General features: G+C 40.6%; 1 protein-coding gene and 2 long non-coding RNA genes across 23 annotated transcripts; 1 reads left to right on the top strand and 2 right to left on the bottom strand.

The window, feature by feature from the left end:
- Positions 1 to 1,285: 1,285 nt before the first annotated feature.
- Positions 1,286 to 7,295, bottom strand: LOC111245441 (uncharacterized). 14 transcript variants are annotated; one of them, XR_015321434.1, is made up of 6 exons: positions 6,838 to 7,291; positions 5,838 to 5,999; positions 5,457 to 5,571; positions 3,972 to 4,010; positions 2,280 to 2,387; positions 1,286 to 1,487 (listed from the first exon to the last, which is right to left on the bottom strand). XR_015321434.1 is itself a non-coding variant. In XM_022793814.2 (4 exons), exons 1-3 carry the CDS (start codon positions 7,142 to 7,144, stop codon positions 2,342 to 2,344), a joined length of 468 nt encoding a protein of 155 aa, XP_022649549.1. In that variant the 5' UTR covers positions 7,145 to 7,283; the 3' UTR covers positions 1,286 to 1,487; positions 2,297 to 2,341. The 14 variants fall into 14 exon arrangements, 7 of the variants coding, with proteins under 7 accessions (XP_022649549.1, XP_086836593.1, XP_086836591.1 ...); XR_015321433.1 differs by lacking the exon at positions 5,838 to 5,999 and having other exon boundaries at positions 2,297 to 2,387; positions 6,838 to 7,272; XR_015321432.1 differs by lacking the exon at positions 5,838 to 5,999 and having other exon boundaries at positions 6,838 to 7,272.
- A 173-nt stretch (positions 7,296 to 7,468) lies between these two features.
- Positions 7,469 to 21,085, top strand: LOC111245442 (uncharacterized). Of its 8 annotated transcripts, none has more exons than XR_002671335.2 (6): positions 7,493 to 7,596; positions 13,247 to 14,349; positions 15,162 to 15,247; positions 17,687 to 17,746; positions 18,900 to 19,079; positions 20,064 to 20,497. It is a non-coding gene; the product is annotated as an uncharacterized LOC111245442 (long non-coding RNA). The 8 variants fall into 8 exon arrangements; XR_015321441.1 differs by having other exon boundaries at positions 17,691 to 17,746; XR_002671336.2 differs by lacking the exon at positions 13,247 to 14,349 and having other exon boundaries at positions 7,469 to 7,596.
- Positions 20,254 to 21,214, bottom strand: LOC147757430 (uncharacterized). The gene is made up of 3 exons (XR_015321443.1): positions 21,079 to 21,214; positions 20,613 to 20,678; positions 20,254 to 20,391 (listed from the first exon to the last, which is right to left on the bottom strand). It is a non-coding gene; the product is annotated as an uncharacterized LOC147757430 (long non-coding RNA).
- Between the last annotated feature and the right edge of the window lie 1,081 nt (positions 21,215 to 22,295).

The raw sequence follows: 22,295 nt of genomic DNA on the forward strand, positions 1-22,295 counted from the left end.
TTATTCGTACCTACAAATAAGGTCTGAGCTAATCCACTGTGATCGCTTCAACGTCATATTATTAAACGTCATTTGAAAGATGGCTGAACTAAATGGAGAAAATAAGAAAGATTCTATTATCAGGCGATTATATAGTGAATCGCTTGGCGCAAGAGTGATTTAATTGTTTAGAAACTCACGCGGGCTCCTACCTTCCCGAGAGAAATCTTTACTCCCGGTACACACAGGTTTTTGAGCATTCCCTTGATATGCGACGGTCGTTGCATTTAGCTTTTCAAAATGAAGCTATTAATCAGACAAAGCATTTTTCAATATACATATTTCAATATGAACGAGAAGCAGCTAAACACTGCCTCCCAAGCAAGGACTCCGCTGAAAAAAGCTCGTACAAATATATATCTCAAAGTATTAAATACTAATAACGTGTTATTTTTTGATTTCGCGGATTTCTTGCTGATAATCATATGTGGTTCTACTTAGATTTATAATCGCTACAGATAAAAGAGACCAAATCGTTGCGATTCTCGACCCATTAAAAGGGCCCATGTAAAACAAAGGTATAATAAAATACTTTTTACATGGGCTCTCTTAATGGGCCGAGAAGCGCAACGATTTAGTCTGTTTTATCTTGGACATGGAACTCTGACACAATGGAACTCTGACACAATAAAGCGTCAGAGTTCATGTCCAAGATTTGACCCTGTTCGACACGAAGGACACTAATAGGCTCGCTAGAAAAGTTGATTTTATAGTAATTGAAATTTAGGTGTAGATGGAGCTCAGAAAATTACCACTTCTATGTCAATACATAACCTTCAACAAGTTCCTCATGTTCTAAGTCGTGCGTTCTTGCGAATTCCAAATAATATAAGCTCAAAGGATAAATTCAAATTAATGGAACGTCCACAATCTGAATGGAACTCATGCAATTTTAGCAACCTCCGGTGATTTGAGGGCCAGACTACTTCCGAGATTGTTCTGGCGGGTAAGTTTGTGTTGTAATCGATTTTCCGAGTAAACTCTAACCCTATGAGTTTCTGTCGTCATCGATCTGAGAAGTGGCTGAAACTGGTTCCTATCGGGTGCTATCGAGACACAGCTTCGTGCGGATATCATATCGTTCGTTCCGCTTCGCTACGATATCTAAATTTCTAATCTATCTATAAATAAAGTGAGTAATCATAACAAAAACGTCGCGATAATGGAAGCCTCAATTATATACGCACTAGTTTCTTCGATGATATAGAACTACATAGAATACACTTGTTTGCTGACAGTCTGTCAACGAGTTGCTCCACTCTATTTTTTTTTTTAGCGCTAAGTTCCGGTAGACGCTCTTGCGGTAGACTTCAAACCTGACATGTTACGCTCGACATAAAACTTGTTCTGCATCGCGAGGTTTTGTGGATTCTTACAATTTTTAATTCTGTTCAATTTCTCTTCGCTGAGGTTAGCTGGGTCACGATGTGGTGAGGATCCTGACGAGCCTGAAGCATTCGAAGCAATGAATAGTTTTATGTTAGGTGGCAAGTGATCCATATAACAAAAAAGAAGAATCGGGGCATGTTACGTGACAAAACAACGTTGGTGCTTGTCATGCGGATGTATATATCAAACACGAATAAAAGTTTAATTGAAATCGCTTAGTTAAAATGTTTGAATGCCAAACATAGTACACACTCGTTGGCTCAGTGTACAGCAGTCAGCTGTTACACGACGGAGTGTTGCCGACTATTCAACTTGGCTAGTCATTATTTGACAGTTATGTCGTTCAGAACACTGAATTGGGCTTTCCTTTGTATAGAGATAGTAAGGGTGGCCTTTTACAAGTGTAAATATTTTTGACGCACACCATCACTGTTCGGCAATAGCCTCTAGGTGGACTCAGCACGAAAAAAGAGCGCAGTACTCGTTGAAAACACGCTAGATTTAGCCTACTTTTTCTGAAGCAAAACACCACACGATTCCGGCAAGAGAACATGGCGACATCCATGAGTACGACCGGTTGCAACCAGATCGAGCAGAATTTATCTAGTGAAAGATGTTATGTTAGCCTTAAAAGTGCTTTAGTAATTAGAAAAAAAAAGTGAATCAGTTTTAAAAAAAGTGAAAAAAGTTAATCAAATGGTCCCTCAAACAACTGACTAAGCAAGTATGATATGCCTATTAACAGATATAACATCGGAGGACTTAGGATGTCGGACACGTTGCACGTGCGCTGTTTATCGTTCGCTAGTGCACGGCCTTACTCAGGCTCTACATCGATGGCAAACAGTTACCAAGCGGAAGACGCTACCACATGGCTGTTACTGCAGGTCCATTGTGCTGAATCAACGCGAGTTTAGCGTATCATGGCTTTTTTTTTCCCTGCCGCTGAAGGATAAGCGCTGTAAGGAACAAATTAGCTTATTAATCACCTTTACATCAATCAGTGCATGTACAGCTAACATTGTTAACAACTTATCGTGCATAACTTACACGTACAACAATAACAAAAACACGGAAAGATTTCAAGTTCATTATACTGAATATCAGCTAATTGTTGTAGTTATACTTACGGAATACGGAATGCGAAAGATTCTAACATAAACCTCTCGCGTGTGCGAAACAACACCCAGTTATCTGCCTATTAAGTTAAAATAGTTTAGATCTAATGAATGGTACGAATAACGGCCGCGTTCCCTTTCGCTTGTGTACATTCTCTCTCCCCTCATTCGGTAAGAGATTTTATCTTGGGTTTAGGGTCCAGAAGGACGATTTCCGGTAAAAACAGTGCCTTTTTGACATCTAATTTATTTCGGTTTTCGCCGATGTCAAAAAGCTGTCTATAAATTTCCCGGAACATATTTGTTCCGTGTACAGCAAGCACTATGACAGAATTTTTCGAGCCCATCTCGGTCGGCCAATCGAGATCAAAGGGGGATTTTAAATAGAAAACAGCTTGTCAATTCAGGATATGTTACATCATGATTATACAATATTATTAGAAAAGAAGAACCCAGCTGCGCCACAGACTGGGTTAAGCGTATACAAACAAACAAACAAACGGCCCTTCATAGATTCTCAGCATCCTTTTTTGTACAAGTCGTTAAAATGCAGCCATAATAACAGGATTCTAAGAAGAATCTAGTCATCGCTGTCAATATAAGATCGACGCAGAAACGGGTAGCTCATCGAAATAAACGTAAATCTACAGTTAGGCCAGACCCCTATCTGAAAGAGTTGATTTGCCTTTGGTGAAATTAAAAAGATCTCATACGCAGCAGAACAAAACGTTCAAAGGTCTAGCTGCATCGTCTGAATAAGACTACTCAACAGAAAAGACCCGCTAGACGAAGCAGAGTCATAAACGTATACTGCGAATGATAATACCAGGCTTATATTATACCAGGTTAATATTATATGGCCGCCTTACAATTCGAAAATCTTGAATTCACCGTATTCTCCAACTTTCGGGCCTACGGATTACTATTTCTCTCGATCATTTGCAAACGAAATTAGCTGTCACCATATATTTGACAGTGGAGGTGATCTTTTAAACTAAAGTTCGTGAATCCCAATTCCTAGTAAAAAGGAATAATGGATAAGAAGATGAATGCGAAAATTATATATATATATATATATTATATATATATATCAACAACCAAGTATACTAGGAAGTATTTACATGATAATATTCACGTTGCCTAATACTCTTCTCTATGCTCGCCTGATATTTTGAACGATATGAACTAACACGGTAGTGTCAGACGATACTGAAACGTAAAGATACTGGGAGCCAACAAAAGTAACTATTAACGGATAAGAAACGGAAGTATCATCAACCATCAACATATGTACCCCACAACGCTACTGTTAAAAACGCTGTCACTACAATGTTGTTGAACTCGAAATGAGCTTGGGGGGAGTTCATTCCGTGCACGATAGAAGTTACGATTAGATGTTCCGGATAGATTCCTATGGCAACTTACTGCGTCCATGGCACCTGACGAAAATCTCAACTCGTGACGCTTAAATAAAGTAACAGAAATAAAAAAAAAGCTATTAGCTTTATGCGATACGGCGAGGAGCGCACATGCGAGCGTTCACATGTACGTCAATAAAAGACTTAATAACAAGAGAATTGGTCTTCATATATCAGGAAAAATTAGTTTGTAATTATGAATCGAGTTCGACCGTACACGTTGATCTCGCAGAGAAACCTGCCCAGACCAGCATGTGCCTTCGGCCGATCGTCAATACTTCACTACTCGACTAACTAATGCGTCGTGCTTCGGTGACGACGAAAAAGAGGAAAAAACATCAAGCGACATAGCTAGAAATCAGCTTCGGCGGCTACTATATAATAGGATTCAGCTGTGCTTTCGGATAGCTACTGCCCCTGGTGTACGATGATCAGATGGAGGACGTGACTTGGAAATGACTTAACGATACAAGTGGTCTGTTTACAGTATCTACGAATGGGTTCTAACGAATATGCTTATAAATGAATTCGTTGGACCCCCTATGCGACGGAAAACAATATGATCGATTCATTGTATGTGCTCTTTCCAAAAAAAGACAGTCTATATATATATATATATATATATATATATATATATATATATATATATATATCAAGTGATATTTTACATTGTAGCCATTCTCGTTTTTTGACTGTCTTTTTTTTGGAAAAAGCACATACAATGAATCGATCATATTGTTTTCCGTCGCATAGGGGGTCCAACGAATTCATTTATAAGCATATATATATATATATATATATATATATATAGATATATATATATATAGAGCAAAATTAGAAGGTCGGGACTTATTATTAATCGGGACAATTTCGGGACTTATCAGAAAACTCTTTGTAGCGGAACATACCTGATCACGCTATCAGAAGCAAAGTGTGATTACCTCCATCATTATATATATATATATATATTCCTCACTGTGTCAAGTGCTGGCCCTTCATCTGGACGTATGCTATTGGGCATATTTGATTTGGATCATCTAAGCACCCTGATCAGAAATTTCGGCGCCCTAATTTGTACTACCTTGTATCACGCTTTTACTAGAGAAAAAAAAGTATGGAGCTGTCAATAGCATTTATTGAAAGCGGTCTGTTGTTCCCTTTTAAGTGTACCAATCGTACTCAGTAGGAAATTTACGCATATTGGTCCTAAATATTATTGGCTCCATTCGGGTCTGATTTAGACGATGACTATGTTTCGTTATACTACTTTTGGGTCTTGGACTCCACTGAATCGATCCCTGTCGACTGTCCCAAGTTGTCTGAAAGCCGCTGGGTCAATGGTTGGATGTCCTTCAACACACTTGACCTATGGGTCGCGTGGCAATATCACAAGCTGAGAGGCCATTTAGTTTGATCAAAAGCGTGCCTATACGTTAGTTTCAGTGATCATTTCAGTGATTGAATGTATGACTGTCAAAACAAACGAACTTACCTCCAGAAGATAATTAGTATGGCGAGGGCTACCATCACGATGACGAGGACGACTGCAAGCGTTGTATCGTGGCTTTTCTTGCGTTTATGTGTCTTGACCTTTTTTGGTGAATTTTCTGCATACGAAAACATTGTTAATAATTTTGCATTTGTTATAGATTTACGCATCGACTAACGCTTGATAACCAAGACTTCCTAGGTGTCAATACGACGGTGACAAACAATACAATTATTCATAAATCTTCGCAAATTTTTGAGCGCCTCAATAGCTACTACGCGTTACGGAAATGCCATTCAAGGTTGAATTCCGGCATCAAAATTCCGGCAAGTCCTCAACGCTGATACGTTGATGACTGACGTATTGCCAATCAGCCAGCCTTACTCCGCTTTTTAGCGTCTCCGCAGTAGAAATCTGTCAGTTTGCAAAGCCTTAAAAGTAGGATCATTTTGCTTTCTCATCGTTGCCGCCAACCGGGTGCCGTGAAAGTTTTGCAAGAGCAGACGTCGGAGTTCCTCGTGTAAGTTCCTTGTGCAAGTAAAATCCCTTGTATGAGAAAGAGCGCATTTGAAAACGTAACTGTAAATATCCACGCTAGCATTGTGAATACAGCCGTTCAACACTTTTCAATTTTATCCTTTTTTTTTTTTTTTTTTTTTGTAGTCCACCAGGGAAGCGCATATTGTAGCTCTCCTCAGTGCACAATCTCGTTCGTTGTTTTTACTGCTAGGCCTACTAATATTTACACGATTGCCAACATTTAACACATACGCTTTTTTCGTACAATTCCTTTCGAAAATACTTTGTTATTGGCCATCTACACCGAAAATAGAACCACACAGACCATAGGCCCCGGTCGGATTTTTGCACCTATTTCTACAGAGCATTTTTGTGAATCTATTTGAAATAAACGTATGTGGACACTATAATGAACACAGAAGAAACTCAAGAAATGCAAAAGTGTATCAGTGTCAATAAGCATAAACTGGTCTCTGTTACGCCAAAGTTTACTTGGATATATTGCACAATGTGATGCCAGCACAAATGAACACAGGAGTGTAATATCAATGGCAAGTTGTCAACAACGGAGGCGATGGGCTTCGAATTAGAAAATCAGAGTACGTTCTAGATAAGATAGTTCGCCTCTACCCCTACCCTCTATTGTTACTAAAGCTTCACTTCCGTTCCTATCTCCATACGTTCTTATTAAGGTTAACAAATCTCAAGGCTACATATGGTGTGTTATCGCCTACATGCACCATTCCTTTCCACCATGTCTTCGATTTTATTAACAATGATCCCATACCTCGGCGCTCGCCACTAACAGGGTTCTTTGCACATCGTCGTTATCTTTCTGAATAACTCGCAGTTAGCATAGACTTACTTTGTTTCGATACCCTGGCCATCGACGAACTTCCGCTCTTCGACGCGCGACTCATCCGACTATGCCGGGTCGTCCGACTTTTTCGCGCCATACTTTTGCGACGCTGTGTCTGACGTTTTCTCCGATGCTGTGTCTGATTCTGTGTGCGACGGTGTATCTGACGCTGTGTTAAAGCCTGAGCCGCACGCAGAGTCCGATGGTTTATCGCACTTTGTCGAATCGTCTTACGTACATTCGTCTTTGTTTTGTTTTTCTTAGTTTTTTTAGTCTTCTTTGGTTTTCTTCGTTTGGAATTTTTTCGCGGCATCGCTCTTCACAAGGCGATCTTCATTGCCTAGCGGGTATAACACGACGAGTAATTTCGGTCCTAGTCACACGCACAATACGAGTAGAATCTTGAACTTTCCTGCGACTCGGCGGAATCAATATCCTGCGACGATCTTAAAAAAACGAAAACTTGAAATGACGAGACTATTAACGAGGCACTATAACCCATACCCGCGCTAACAGTCTAAGCTCAGTATCCCTTGCTGAAAAGGCTGTCGCGATGCTCTATAGGTGCCCTGCAGGCAGTCCCAGCTGTTTTTGTGGATGTAACGTTTAGTGACTATATGTGATATGAGTTGCGAAACACGCAGCTATTTCACCTGGACCTTTGCACCGCCTGCATATGGATGTCTCATTTTTGATGGAACTATAATGCACCAATGGTACAGCTCCAAGTGCCTAGGACGTTGTCTCTCGATTGTCCAGTCACAGGTCAGGTTGCCCATTAATGCTTATTTACTTGCTAGTTATTTAGCAGGTAGTTGGTGAATTATCAATGCCAGTATCAGTGCTGTAAACCCATTCGATATGCTAGGGAAGTACGGTATATATCGAGCGTGCTACATATGTGCTGATGAGTGCAACATGTCTCCGCCCTACGTTACAAATTTGAATCTGCATTTGTAGTTGACAGCGCGCACACTAGAAAGACGGCAAATCTTAACACTCCAGATCCTTCAACTCGAACCCATGCGACCTAACTTTAAATAAGTTAGGGTTGATTTCTAACTGGGCCAATATCAATCCAGTCGGAATCATCCGGCACGATAGTAACACGCCGGCTTTGACATCGTGGTACGACACATTATACTCCAAAGCTGGATCGACCGACCGTCATTTAGTTCAGTGTTTATACTGAAAAGTCTGTAACCCGAAAATCGTGTTTAACTTTTTCAAGTTGAGCACCGCTCATGCACAATAACAAATGGGAAAGCATTCCCACGCTGTCAGGTACATGTCATTTGACTACATCAATACTAAATGTCACATGTTACAAGCAACGAGGCGGCGCAAGCGATAGCAGCGGAGATTTGGAATGAAGGTGGCACAGCAGGGCACGAACGCACCTACGAGTTTTTATACTATTAGTATGTTGTCTCAAATTTTACTAACAAAAAAACGAAAGAAAGAGAATTTCTGTCGTTTGCCTAATTTTGTCGGTTTGTTTTATAGAATACTTCAGATCGGCCAAGAGTATTTGTACATTTTAAGAATGCAGGTCACGGTTCACACATTAAAATATCAAACGGCAACGAAGGTGAAGAGTTCAACATAGCTTTCAATTCTTTCGGCAAAAAAGTTTATAAGCCGTATACAATTGTCTTACTTGGAAATGTTTAGAAGCTAGAAAATGCCTACAAAAACCCGTACAACATATTTCTGTGGATGTTTGTTAAGTTTTGAAGTGATAATAATCACTTCAAAACTTAACAAATATAATTTTGAATAAAACATGGCTATCGACGTGTCGAAGTAGTGTGGCTTATGTTGCATGCGTATTTTTCGCTACGATTTTCAAAAGCTTGGTTTTGATTTTGAAATGGGACGATCAGTTCAGGCCTTTCAAATGCTTACGAATCTTAATTAAGTAAAAATTTCGGTTACAAATTTTCCTAGTAACTTTTTCAGTTTCACCTTCTCTAATTTCGTGATTTCCTATTCAATTATAAACCGCTGCGTTCTATCGCTCGGTTCCAAAGGGAAAATGTTTCGGGAACTCGAGGAATCCTTTGAGAGGTAAAGTATGAGGGATTACTCACATAGGTCAGAGACTATACTACAAAATTAAGAGTCAGTTTTGTTTTTTAACACCATTCATAAGAAGCGTCGCGAAACTGTCGACCCCTAATAAGATCTTTGAGGTAAAACCTTATGTAAAGGTTGTACGTATTTATGGTGATCAAGTTTATATTTAGACACACCTTAATGCCCAGAAGGCTATAACCATAATGGTTATGAAATATAACAGAAATCCTTGACCATCGAAAATCCTGGGAAAGATGATTTGCTGTTTACACCTACAGCAAATCCAGTTTGTGAAATGCGGTACTATTAACGCGTTACGCAAGCTTCTATTTCAGGAGGCGCACTCGCTTTATGAGGAAATTATACACTGGCATCATTCGACTGATGGCAGAACATCTAGATTTCGTTAATAACCGGAAACAATGAAGCGTAATATAATCGTAAGTTTTGCTGACAGGTTGGTTGAGCTGTTTCCTGCAATTATTTTACATGGAATTTATTACGTCAAAGAACAGCGAAAAGATATAGTAAATCCAAGAAGATCACGGATCTTCAATTATCCGTAACCAACCGACCAAGCACTTACTCTACAATTTTACCGTATCCAACACATGTCGAAGCAACTCCTCGTAATGAGCAACTACACCTTTATACGCTTCCTGCTGTTTCGATACAACCTCAAGCATGTTGCTTTCTCGCTCGTCTCTTTCGTTTGTTCCAAAGCAACAGAATGTTGCAGTTCAGCTTCACCACCCCCTTCTACAACTGGCATTTCAAGGCTATCGTATCGCTGTCGCATTGCTTAGACGACCTTTTTTGGCCTGTTCTTCTTCAGTTTTGCTTCAAGTCCATATTTCACTGAAACCCATTCTAAGTGGACGGCAGAGCCCATGGTTACATATAGTCGCTCGTTACCAGCGGCAGGCAAAAAGAGACGGAGTAAAGAACAAGTTTTGAGAGCAGAATGGAAAAGGGTAGGGAAGAGACTCGGCTGAAAACGAATCTACGCCACCAGAAAGATGCGAGGTCGTTGGCTGCTTGACGAGCAAGTGGCAAACGGTATTTTGTGATGAGGTTCGTACACTATGTTTACGTATTTGAGCGGGTCCGTAGGACCGAATTTGCTGTTAGTACTAAGTCAGTGTGTAATGCTCTGGGGGCACAGTAAGTGCTGCTGTGTAGTCAGTGCAATGTAATTCGGCGCTACAGCCGCCGAGAATAAACGGAGGACAAATCTCTCCGCTATTTCCCGGCGCCTTGACATCGTCATCGCCAGCCGAAATAGACGGAAGCTGGTCAGCTTTTTCCGGAAGTGCCCCATTAGGGTGGAACGTTTGGAGCAGCACCAGCAGCCGAGAACCACGCCAAGTAAAGGCGGGCAGCAGCTGTTGCGCTGGTACAATTGACGGTAGTACAGATGGTAGAAGCTGCTCGCAGCGGCTAAAGCGAAGCCTAGTAGTAGTTGCGACTAGGAGCCATCATAGACCTTTGCTTGATGCTTTTGCTACATTTACGCGTCTTAGTTGGCGGTCGGGACTTTGTTTTCACCGGGCTGTTGTCCGTAATGCATGTGTGTTCATTTGCCTCTCAGTTGGACCTGCTCCCGGCACGTCTCTGCTAGCGTGCCGTCACTCAAAGCAGCAGTAATCGTAGAGATAGCGGAAGAAATAGCTGTTCGTATTTGCATTCTTCGTTGCCGTTCGTGTTCGTTGGTAGAATGAGTGGACGAATTGCATGTTAAAACTGGGCGCAAAACTCTTGCGTCCAACGCCCGGCGTCTTGCTACGTCATCTGCTCTCAATCTGGTCGGCGATAACGCCGCAAAATGTCCGCCGGCAATCAGGACAACGAACGAGCGTCCACTACCACAACCTCTTGCAGCTCGCCCCTGTCAGCCTCTTACCCCACTACTATATATACTACTACAGCAACTCCAGCTGGTACACGTAGCCAGACAGTGAGAAGAGAGAGGAAGCAATTGCATGTCGTGCTCCTTCCCGTCATACATCCTTAGGTCCGTTTATCTGGCGGACTGACTCATGTACTTACTAGTAGTAGTAGTAGTAGGACAGAAAGAACAACCTCTACTATGACACGGGAGAGCGCAGGGGCAAGCACGCGACAACAGTCAGTCACCATCGCTGCGTTTGTCTTTCGAAAGAGCGACACCGGCTTTGTGTAAACGTCACCCTGATGACCTACCAGCAGCAGTACTGCTTATTGGTCGAAACGGACAAACGTGCAAGGCATGTTGGTGTAGCATGAAAGAGCGAAACGAGGCAGAAGTAAGGCAAAAGGACAAAGAAACGTGGCAAAAGCGGTTTCGAAGATGTGAGTTGTAAGGTATGTGGGCAAATGCTCCGCTCAATCCTCGTTGATGGCCTGGAATAGGTCGGTGCTGCTGATACCCTACGACTAGCCTTGCTTGCCCGTTTTCGCAGTCCTGTGAGGTGGTGGTGGTACGTTCCTAGGAGGATTTCTTTACAGGTATAAATCTGCCCATTCTGCTGGTTCGGCATTGGGTTTTCCCAGCTATTTTCGAAAAAGACTCTACTTCATTTTTTTTTAGACGATTCCTTCATCTTCTGTTTTGTACATGGGCAAATATATAGGGGGGAAAATTGCGAGATGCCAAATCAATGCCAAACACTGAACTACCTAGGAGTTAGATGTACAAGCGTACGCTGAACTTTGGCCAGACCGAAACGAACACACGTGATGAACCATTTGCAACAATGAATAAGGCAGCAGTAAGTACCCTAGAAAAAAAACGTGCTGCACTGCTTACTGCTAAGCCATGTACAGCAATATCCAGTCGGAGATTGTTAATTAAAGTATTTGGCTCTATATGTAATGCTCGCATAATTAAAGTAACTTATAATCCTTAACTTATGCATCTTTGAAAGGATAGTACTTTGCATCACAACGGCGAAGTATTGAGTTTTTTACCGCCTAGTCTAATAAAAATAAATAAATGAAACCAGTTTTAATATGCAAGCAGTAAGTACGTATTTCATGTTCAATTTAAGATAAACGTAATTCTACAGTGGGATTGTGTATGGGCGAGTAAAGCAGAAGATCATGCTAGGCAAATACGTTGAGTAATCTGGAGATCGCAAGCTGAACCTTAGGAATTAAAATTATAATCTACTGTATGCCTTGTATGGCAGATATCTCTACCCATCGTTCTCTCGTTTTCTTAAATTGAAGTTCCTCAACACCTATGTAGTGCGTACAAAGTTAGTGTTGGATCAGTATACGCTCATGTCACGGCCACCGCAAATATCCGTCTTTAGTTCGCTCTGAAGTGCGTCTCACAGAACGGACTATGGTGTTGCCTAATACGTCATTAAGATTACGTACAATATCCAGCGATCACCCAGCGCTAATTTCATGTCCCTGCGTATCTGAAGTATCTGGTAGGACGGAATTGTCCGTGTAACGGAATTGTCCGTGTAACATGTTAAGCGCCTTGACGGAAACCGGCCATTATCTACTTGGTTTTTGATCTCTACTATTGTTTTAGGGAACGTAGCGTTCTCTCTGGTTTGCAATAGATCTATGTGGACAGACGTCCGTAGGATTCAGTTTTGAACATGGCGTACATTGTCCGGTCAGCAAAACTTTTTTTCGTCCCCGTATACGCAGCACTTGTCAGGGTCGAACTTCGCTCGTTGGACTAATGAGCTTTGCTTTCCTTACATGCATTGAACACGTTAGCGGGATTATTAGTTGAATTAACTTAATAAGCAATTATGTAAATAAATTTAATTCAAACTGATAATCAACAAGCGGTAACATGTTCGATTTTCACGCGGAGGTAGTTGTTATATTATATATATATGAGATATTTGTTATGGTTCAGGAAAAACAATGTAAGTTACCTTGATGCCGATGTAGAAATTTCACTGATTTTGAAAGTCATTACGAGCAAGGTTCAGCAACTAATGAATAACTTCTTGCAACTAACGTTTACCAAAACTTCATGTACACCGATATGGCAATACGCTATGCTTGTTATGTCAAGGACATATGAAAATTCTCGATGATATTGTACTGTCAGCTTAAAACAGGATGGTAAACATCTATGCTCATCTAAAGCACATTAAGCATCCAATGCATTTTATTTTTATTGGCTTTGTTCTTGCACGCAAAAACCAAGCGCATACAACTCCGTGCTTCGCAGAATGTGAGTGGTGGCTATCACGGGTAATTTTGTATCTTTGGGAACCCACATCTACACCTACATAACATAAGGCAGATATGCCGTACATACGTCAGAGTGGTCTGCAACATCAATAAATATCTTTTGTTTAATTAGTGTTTAATGCTTTAGTTTTAGGCCACTATTGCATTACTTAACTGCTGGACTCTTCGAACACAATAAATTACACCTGCTAGCGGTTCTGAAGCTGAACCACCTCACCAGCTCCGAACTCTAATAAGCAAACGCTCAGCGAAGTAGCCCGGCCAGTAACGACAACTGGATATGTATGGAGGTATTCATGAACAACGCTTCTGTAATCACCTTTGAAAGCGTAGCTTCGTCTTGTAGCATAAATTGGGCTAACAAAACCGATGTCATTATTGCTACACTTACGCTAGTAATCCCGAAAAGATTATATCGAAAACGGGTCATACCGCCTTTCGCTATCGGCAAACAGTAATAGTGCTGCAAACCATCATCATTTTTCCATAGTTTTACTTCCAGAACTGGCCCAACGCGTTGCTTCAGACGATTTTTCTCCATCACGAAACGAAGCATATTCATTCCGGCCTCGAGCATTTTACATCCCGTACATGCGCCGATATTCATTACTGGAAGGGCTGTCGGACTTATCTGGGTTTTTTTCAACAGATCTATGAAACAGCATCCCCACAACACGCCATGGTAACCATTTACCAACGCAGAGATTTAAACAGCCATCGTCGTCTGTTTGTTGTTACCACGGCAAGGCAGTTGCAGAGATGCGCATTAGCCACTCAGACCGCACCGGTCCCTACATCGTGTAATTCTAGATCACTCGTGTCGCAAATTTTAATAGGTAAAAAAATTTACTGCAATAATATAACGGAAACAAGAAACTACATATCGCTAACCGCTACATCGTCGCTGGTCGACGAGCCAATCCACTGCTAAACTATGCGATTCCACTTAGTTGGTGGCGCAAGCAAAGATTGATGCTGAGATTTCTAAGCGAAAAATGAAATCTATGAACCCCCCTCTGTGTTTCGAGTATTAGGACTGGTATCGCCGTTAAGCCTTATGTCAGAATGTTCACCCTCACGAACCCCTTGTGTGCCAGGCGTAAACCACAATGTATTGCTAAGACTAGCAGCAAATACGTTACCACACAAGGCTATCACGGGGACTATGTATGGCCTCCTAAGATAAGCGAAGGACTCGCTGCTTTTTATTGCATTCGATCAAGTATACAGGTAAGTCGTGAAGCAATTAGTACAAATTGTTCTAGGAGCTTCATTTCTCTAGCTAGATAGTCACACTTCACGTAACGTGAATCGGGTTGGTGTTGTCTGAAAACTTAAATTTAGCAATAGCGGATGGGCTAAGGTTGTCGGAATGCTTTCATTCAGACTTAGGACAAAGCGCTGTTGAGACAGATAAAATTTCTCTAAAAATATGCCCTCTTTTACAGTTTTACTACAGTAAAAGTGCTATTCAGGCCCATAGAGTGTTCGTGTATGGCCTTATCGGAAGAAACGACCTAAAAGCAATTCGTTTCGAAAATTTCAATGGAAAAGATGCTACTCGTAGTGGTTAACCAATCAAGGAAAAAGCCTGCCGAAGCTGAACGAGAGAGGCTATGCCATGATGAATATTCAGAATCAAACAATTCTAAAACATTAAAAAAAAAACATTAAAAAAAAACATTAATCAAATACGACAAAAATATGTAACTGTAATCTGTGGCAAAGCCTAGGCTCACGCGAAACAAATGATGATAATATCTATTTGACCTGGAAATAGGACATAATTGCGTTGGTGCCGCTTTGTGGACAAAGCGATTGATTGTGATAATTGAGAAAAATCGACAAAAACTTGTAGATGGAAGAAGTGTTTCTTTCATCATGACAGCGTTATATCATACACATCTTTAGCTACCCAGGGAAAATGGGAAACATTTAAATGATGTATTCGCGGTGTTTTTGCACCGTTAGACTATTATTTATTTCGCTCTTTGCGGAGGCTTCCTAACAAATGATACCACTTGCCATAATTTTTCGTGTAGAAACGATAGGAATCCTACGTCAATGGAGATTATGATGTTATTAAGGATATATCAGAGGTTCATCAGTTAAAGCGGAGTATATTCAGGTAAGTAGTATAGTTTAAGGTATAAGCAATTATTCGTAACAATTTTGACGTAAAAACCGTCAATACTTTTCAAAAAAGTATATAATATATATTGGAGTACAATAAGGCAAATGATCTTCAATGACGGTTATCCATCACTCTCTGCGTCTGTTTGCCTATTTAAGGTCCGTTGCAACGACTGTAAACGGACCTCCTCGGTGCGTTTGACTATCTGTGAGCTCTGATTAGATAAGCTTTATTTAGGTCCCGTCAATGCTATATACTAGGGAGGAAATGATGGGTCAATGGCGGAAGGCAGAGTTTAACACGGGTCGTTTAGGTGCAGTTGCTCTATACGAAGAATTTTGTCTTAAAATTTAGGCACTGATGCATGATATATCATTGCATACATTCGAATCGTAGTGTATTTCCTCATGTTGCCTCCATTCTCACAGCCTTCGGCGCCTTTACGTTATCAAATTGTAAAAAAAGTCGATGCAATGCAAGCGTTGCCTCTGTTAGATGCGTGAATTTTGATTGAACGGAATTGAGTACTGCTGCTACTGCAGCTATTGAAACCTGCTTGGCGAAGCCTGAAAACAAATCATCATCAATGGATAGATGCAGCACCGAGTCGATGATGGCTCAATATCATTTCATAGTGTCTCGGACTCAAAGCCCGCTATCAAGCAACAGCAGCTTAGATCGTCATCTAGCGGTGGCAGGGGGAGTTTTTGAGGCTGCTGATTTCATGTCGCCCTATGAGCCCACCAACGACTAATACGATCACTATTATAACAAACACTTTCACTACCAAGTACCAGCATAAAATAACCGGTCTTGCTGATTCAACTAGAATGCCGTAGTTGCTTTTTTTCTGCCGACTTGGTTGAATTGAAATAGAAAAAGGGGTGGCTTGGTGGTAAGACACAGGAAAAATGACTGCTCGCAGAGAAACGTAGCAGCTTCGTAGTCGGTGCTGTAGCTGTATGCGGGCGCTGGCGAAAAACCAGGAGCCAATGGGCGGCCCACATGGAGGCATTTTTCCTATTCGTCTTTTGGCAAAAGGGTAGTAATAACAGCGCGGGAATAACAAGCTAATACATCCTCTTTTGCTACGTTATTGGAAAGCCACTGCCTGGATGGCTAAAAGAGAGTATCAGATAGATATGAAGTCGTCGAGACGATACGCTGTCTCGATCGCAGTCCTTCGTCTGTAACAAAGAAGTCGCAACGATGAAGATGAACTTCTCTGGCTTTTCCACTGTCTGTCTGGCCATCCAATGTTGGGGTGAGTGTTGGGTAGCAGAAAGACGGCCGCTGATATGGTGACGACGATACGTTGATGCACCAATATACATTTCAGTTATACCATTCTTCGTCTATTTTCACCCCTTTCCCTATACTCCCTCTTTTTTCGATGTCTTTGCATTTCTTTCTGTGCACTTAGACTCCCTTAATAACTTCAACATTCAACATGAAAATGTGTATGAGCGCGTACGTGAACTCATGTAGGTCTCTTTGGACGCTTTTAGTTCTTCCGTGCTATCCACCGTTGAGTACCGGATTACTGCACCGTTTTATTCCGATTGTTCAATTCTTTTGTGTTATGCAAAATGTCCAATGCCTTGATCACAAGAAGCTTTTCACGCGAGTGAAACGCTGACATTTATATTGATTCTATTTTAATTTACGCATACTTTTGGTTAGTCCTATTGAGCACATAGCGCGGCTTTTCTTATTTCCATGTTTTTATTGACTTTGAGGCATCGGAAAGAGCACCTGCCCCTAAAAAATCAAGTTGCTACTCTGTCGAGCTTGCTCGAACGACTGTATATCGGTCGATTTAAAGTCATGCACAGAAGGTTTGTTAGTCTATAAAGGTGTACTCAAGGAAAACGATAGCAATGCTTGCAAACGATTATTATTTGTGAATGAATGGTTCAACATTAAAACACGGAAGTATTTTTGGCAAGGCAAGGATCAATACAACGACTTGATTCGTGATTGGTCGCGCCGTATTTGATGCGGTATCATACAGGGTGTACTCATCTCATATTCAACCTTTTTATGAAGTTTAGGACACACAATGCAAAAACTGTCGAAACAGACAGCAGCTCGTTTAGTTCTGAAGATCCTAATTGAATGCCATACACGTCAAAGCATGTACGAAGTCCACGTAATAATACATTTCGCCCTTGAATTTGGATTTGCGTCCACCCATGAGATTCGAAAAATGCGTAGAACGTAACTGTGACGTCACACGGATTAGCACCGCACAATTTGTGTAAAGGAAAAAAACTGATCCGTGACGGGAGGATCAGAAACCACTTCGCACTAGGGTTTTACAACCTTTGTAGTAAGGGTTACATAGAATCCTAGAGACTGCCCATTGTGACATTAATATTGCACTATCCTAAACAGCTTTTTTTCAATCTGCTCGCCTCTTGTCCGACAAAGCAAGATTCTAGTTATCGCTTCAGCGCAACAGGAGTAAACAACGTTAGCAACTCTAACTACGTAAGTATGACCCGTCTGAATTTGAAAATTACCGAGGTTCAAATTATAAACATTACTTCGTTGTTGGGTGTTATGCTTAGTCATATTTTGACGAAGCACGGAAGTTTTTTAATATCAGACGCTTCCCATTGCACCTATGTAACCTATGTTTGTAGTTTGAGATAAAAAAACATAGACAACCTAAGATAACGCTACCAAACTAAAGAGTGATGATTCTGCCTCCTTTATTATAGGCGGCCTTGAGCTGGTCCCAGTTGATCTTGTAAAGCACTTATTTTTCAGCAAAAGAAACCTTGTGAAACTTGTTGTTTCATAAGAAATCTCAAAATTAACCTAATGTAAGCTTTTCTTGTAAAATATGTATCGGAGCATTTTGCAGATATTAATACAAAATGAGTAGTATAACATCTACTAAATGTATCGATAGCTATACAAAGCGAGGTTTGGCTTGATCCGTTGAGATCGGGACCTGACAAGCTGTGCCACCTAGTGCCTGGAAAGTTAAACTGATTTATCTTGAGAGGCCGGTCTGCCATCCTAAAAGGAAGGTATCACGTACTATCCTTCTGCAGACGGCTTAGGTTTCGGCGCTCGCATTTGTATAATTTATCAGAGTCCTCTAGGCAGTTTGCCCATTGAAAACCTGATATTTGGTTGAAGGGAGAGTGTAAGCTCTAGCGTAAGAATCATCTGTGGCTACCACTAAATCTGTTCTGGAAAAGATGGTGATAAAAAAAAGTTAACAAGCGTCCGTGGTACTAACCTACTGGTTTGACAAGGCGATACCGAATGAACCCCTTCATTTTGCGTGCCGTATCGCGCAGACTGATCAGCGCAAAACTCTGCCCTAGACATACAGAAGAATTGCCATTTCTGTGCCTAAAGAACGTAGTTGCGAGAATTTGCTGACATGAACATGAAAAAAAAACAAAACTTTCTCGGTTTTTGAAACAAATGCTTTGAAGTACACGGTAGCAAATTTTCGGGTTATGGTTAAGGCACGTTGCGGAACGGCAGGTCATTCCGGAACTAAGATGTGTGATACTCTAGGCCATTAGCAATATGAACCATAGGCCCTGGGATGAAAGCATACATACAGAGTGGATGCAATGACATGTAATTTTTTATATGCTTTTTGCATGCTTTTTTATAGACGCTGGAACAAGTGGCGCAAGTGTGCCCTCTTTCATCAGCCAACAACAAAGCCTATGCCGTTCCAACACTCTCCTAGTTTCCAACGAAAATATCTGTACACCAACAATCAGAACGCCTTCACTTATGCTGCTAGCTCGTCAGAACCATTCGATTCGTCATGGATTGCTCTGATCATGCCGTAAATATATGATCTTCTAATAATATTCGTCCTTGCTTTCGTACCTGCTATCCGTTTTATTTTTAAGCGAGTCGGGAAGTCTATTATTACTAAATGCCATCCGGAAGTTCTTTTCACTAAAAGCTTTCTCAAGTAGAAAGATGAGTATTACAACGGACGCTATTCTTTTTTTAATCGTTAATCAGATTCTTCTGCCTGTCTGCTTTGTATTTCGAATTCGAGTTAATAGGCAGTTATCAAGTTAAAAGAAAAGGATTTTATTGAAACTTGTACTGTTCATTTAGAAAGTGCACGGGCGTACAACCAAGCTCTTTTTTTTCGCTCTCTGTACCGTCTGTTACCGAAAATATCAGGGGTGCGTTCGACGTGTTTTCCGTGTCTAATAAGTAATAGGTCTGAAAAGTTTATAAAGAACAAACAATTGAATCGTTAGAACTCTTTTGCAATAATGTAAGAATGTTCGATAGAGGTATAACGTCCGAAGTTTTCGCATTGTGCAGTCTACGAGAAAATGCCCACTTACGCACATATCAATCATTACGATGCTTTCAATATAGTCATGATCCTATTTCCGTGCAATAAGTACATTTAACTACCTGGGTCTAACCAGGTTTGAAGTTCATACTAATTAAAAAAAAATATTTAAATAGCCCGTTATTCCAGTGGCATATTCTTGTTCTAATTATCGTAGAACAAAGAACGCTGCCACGAAAATAACTAAAACCTTGACTATGATAAAATATAAGACATCGGCAGCCAGGTAACGTGTAAGTATGTCTATCTATATATAACTATATACATATTTTATATATGTAAAAATATAAAAATATATATATATATATATATATATAATATGTATATATATATGTATATAATAGACTATGTAACGCCTATACGTCTTAAACTCTCTCGGTCTTATATAATTTCATTTTTTCTTCATTTTATGATTTACTGATAAAGACTGTTTTTATATCTTTCTTGTAGGAAGTCACTTTTGGCGGCGCCTTTTGGGTAAGGTACACTTTTGTCCTTGGCATTTGCTGATCCTAGGATGTTGACTCGATGTAGCCTTACAATACGATGCAACCATGGACCCACGCCAGCGCGTCACTAATGCACTGTCGAGCGACGAATAGGAGATCCCGAACGAAGCGTCGCAGTCGCACGTGTATTAGCAAAGATCCCGTTGGGAACAATATATCAAATGGTATGCGGTTTGGTGCCTTGCCCCCTTCTGCTCTCAATTGCCTCCTCGTCACTGTTGTTTTTCTTTGCCTCGCAGCAGCATTGCCCCAAGACAAGATTCTGAAAGCTACTAAGACAAGCAGGGCGGCGTGTGGTAGCTAGTGATATAAACAATCCGGATCATTTTCGATACGAGTTGTAGGTCTCTAGCAATAAAGTAAAGTAATATGAAACGTGTTATATAGTCCTTTTTCAAACATTTAGTTATATCTCGAAGTTCCATGCAAAGGAATCGGTGGCAAAAAAATGATAATCCCTCAGCGTAATTCAGCTTGATGTAATAGGTACCATGATCGAAGTTCTCCGTGTTTTATAATGGCTCAGTCCTCCCAGCAATGAACACGTCGTCTGCGTCTGCAATAATAGTAAATACTTTCCTCTTTTCTCATCAGGTATAATGAAAATTTGCCAGCCGCTTGTATCGTCAAAGTTTAAAATGACGTACTCATATGGTTCATGAGATACAATCAAAGGCAGATATCATATATTGGATTCTTATAGCGCATAAACAAACATATTGACAACAGAAGAACTTGTTGTTCAATTTGGATTCCACCGGGTGAATAAAAATGCGGTTGAGAACAACGTTTTCTACTGTGCTATTAATGTATTTGTTATTTATATTATATTATAAAGCTTGTCTTATAAGATACGAAAACAGCTCATGGAAAAACAATCAGGTTTAGGCCGCTTGCAACATAGTTTGTATAATCGTACGGAAAGAAACATCTCTCATTACTAGTTATGTACATACCTTTCTCGTACAAGTTCGTGCGCGTCTCGTAGCGTACGAGAAACGTGGCGCTGCCGTCTCGAATCAAGTGGCAGCACCGTTCCATGCAAACATTTCTGGGGAACCCTGCCACATCGATGCCGACTTTATTTATTTCCCTAAACTGCAGGTCAACAAATGGTGCTTTGTTGAGAAATGCATAAGCTAACTGTCATGGCTATGCCGTGTTATTGCTTGAAAATATTATCTATACATTGGCAGTTTACACCTGTGTAAAGTTGTGTTTGTCATATTCTGTGATTTGGTCGCACGAAATTACGTACAAACAATTTTACGGCTACTTAGCCATTCGAATTAACGTTGAAACAATGCCATTGTTATATATATGCATGTACCTGGATAAATTATAAACTCAAGTACGTGTTTCGTTATCGCCTTACTCGCTTCTTTATGATCGATGGGATATGCTCGCGTTGTCTTCCGTTGAAAGGGTGGACCACTAGATGCTGTAAAAACACAGGCCATACAGTGATACTGCGCAGTCATAAGTGACGTCTGCGTGCTACTCCCGTAGTTGTACAATTTTCACTAATTACACTAAAGAGTATTGCACGCAAAGCCAATTCGTTTCGAGTTTTTGCCTGATTATCTCCGATGTTTGGATGAAATGGAATATATATTATCTTGAGATCGTTTCTAGACCGACGATGTCCAGTATAGTGAAATCCTAACTTGCTATATCTCGAATCACTGAACGAAGCTGATAATAAAGTCTCTTCTTCTCCAAATAGCTGCATTGTTATGAGGTGGATGAATTTGACTTTCAGACAAAATGCAGTATAAATATCAATAATAATTTGTCCTTTTTAATAGATTAGAGAATATTAAACAGAAATAGACTGATGGAACTAAGTACTCGATTTCTCTGTATGCAGGTTTATAGTTTTTCATTATACTCAACAAATACATGCTGCTGCTACAGGCTTTGTGAAGCAAGAACCCTATCGGCTTAAGCGATTTTACTGAGATGTTGCGTGTCTTTATTACGGGTTTTGACTGATCACAGGTGAAGCATTGCGAATGTCTATAAAAAAACATCTTTGCTGACCCCCCATGAAATGGCCCCGTAAATGGAGCGTTGCCTCGAAGCACTGCGGGGAATAAGTGCCCAGGCATATTCAAAGTTGCCTTGCGTCAATAAGATTTCCGACTTACACAGTAGCTTTACACCTGTTTTG

Source organism: Varroa destructor, unplaced genomic scaffold (genome assembly GCF_002443255.2).
Source record: "Varroa destructor unplaced genomic scaffold, Vdes_3.0 BEIS01000002.1, whole genome shotgun sequence".
In the NCBI taxonomy this organism is placed as follows: Eukaryota; Metazoa; Arthropoda; class Arachnida; order Mesostigmata; family Varroidae; genus Varroa; species Varroa destructor.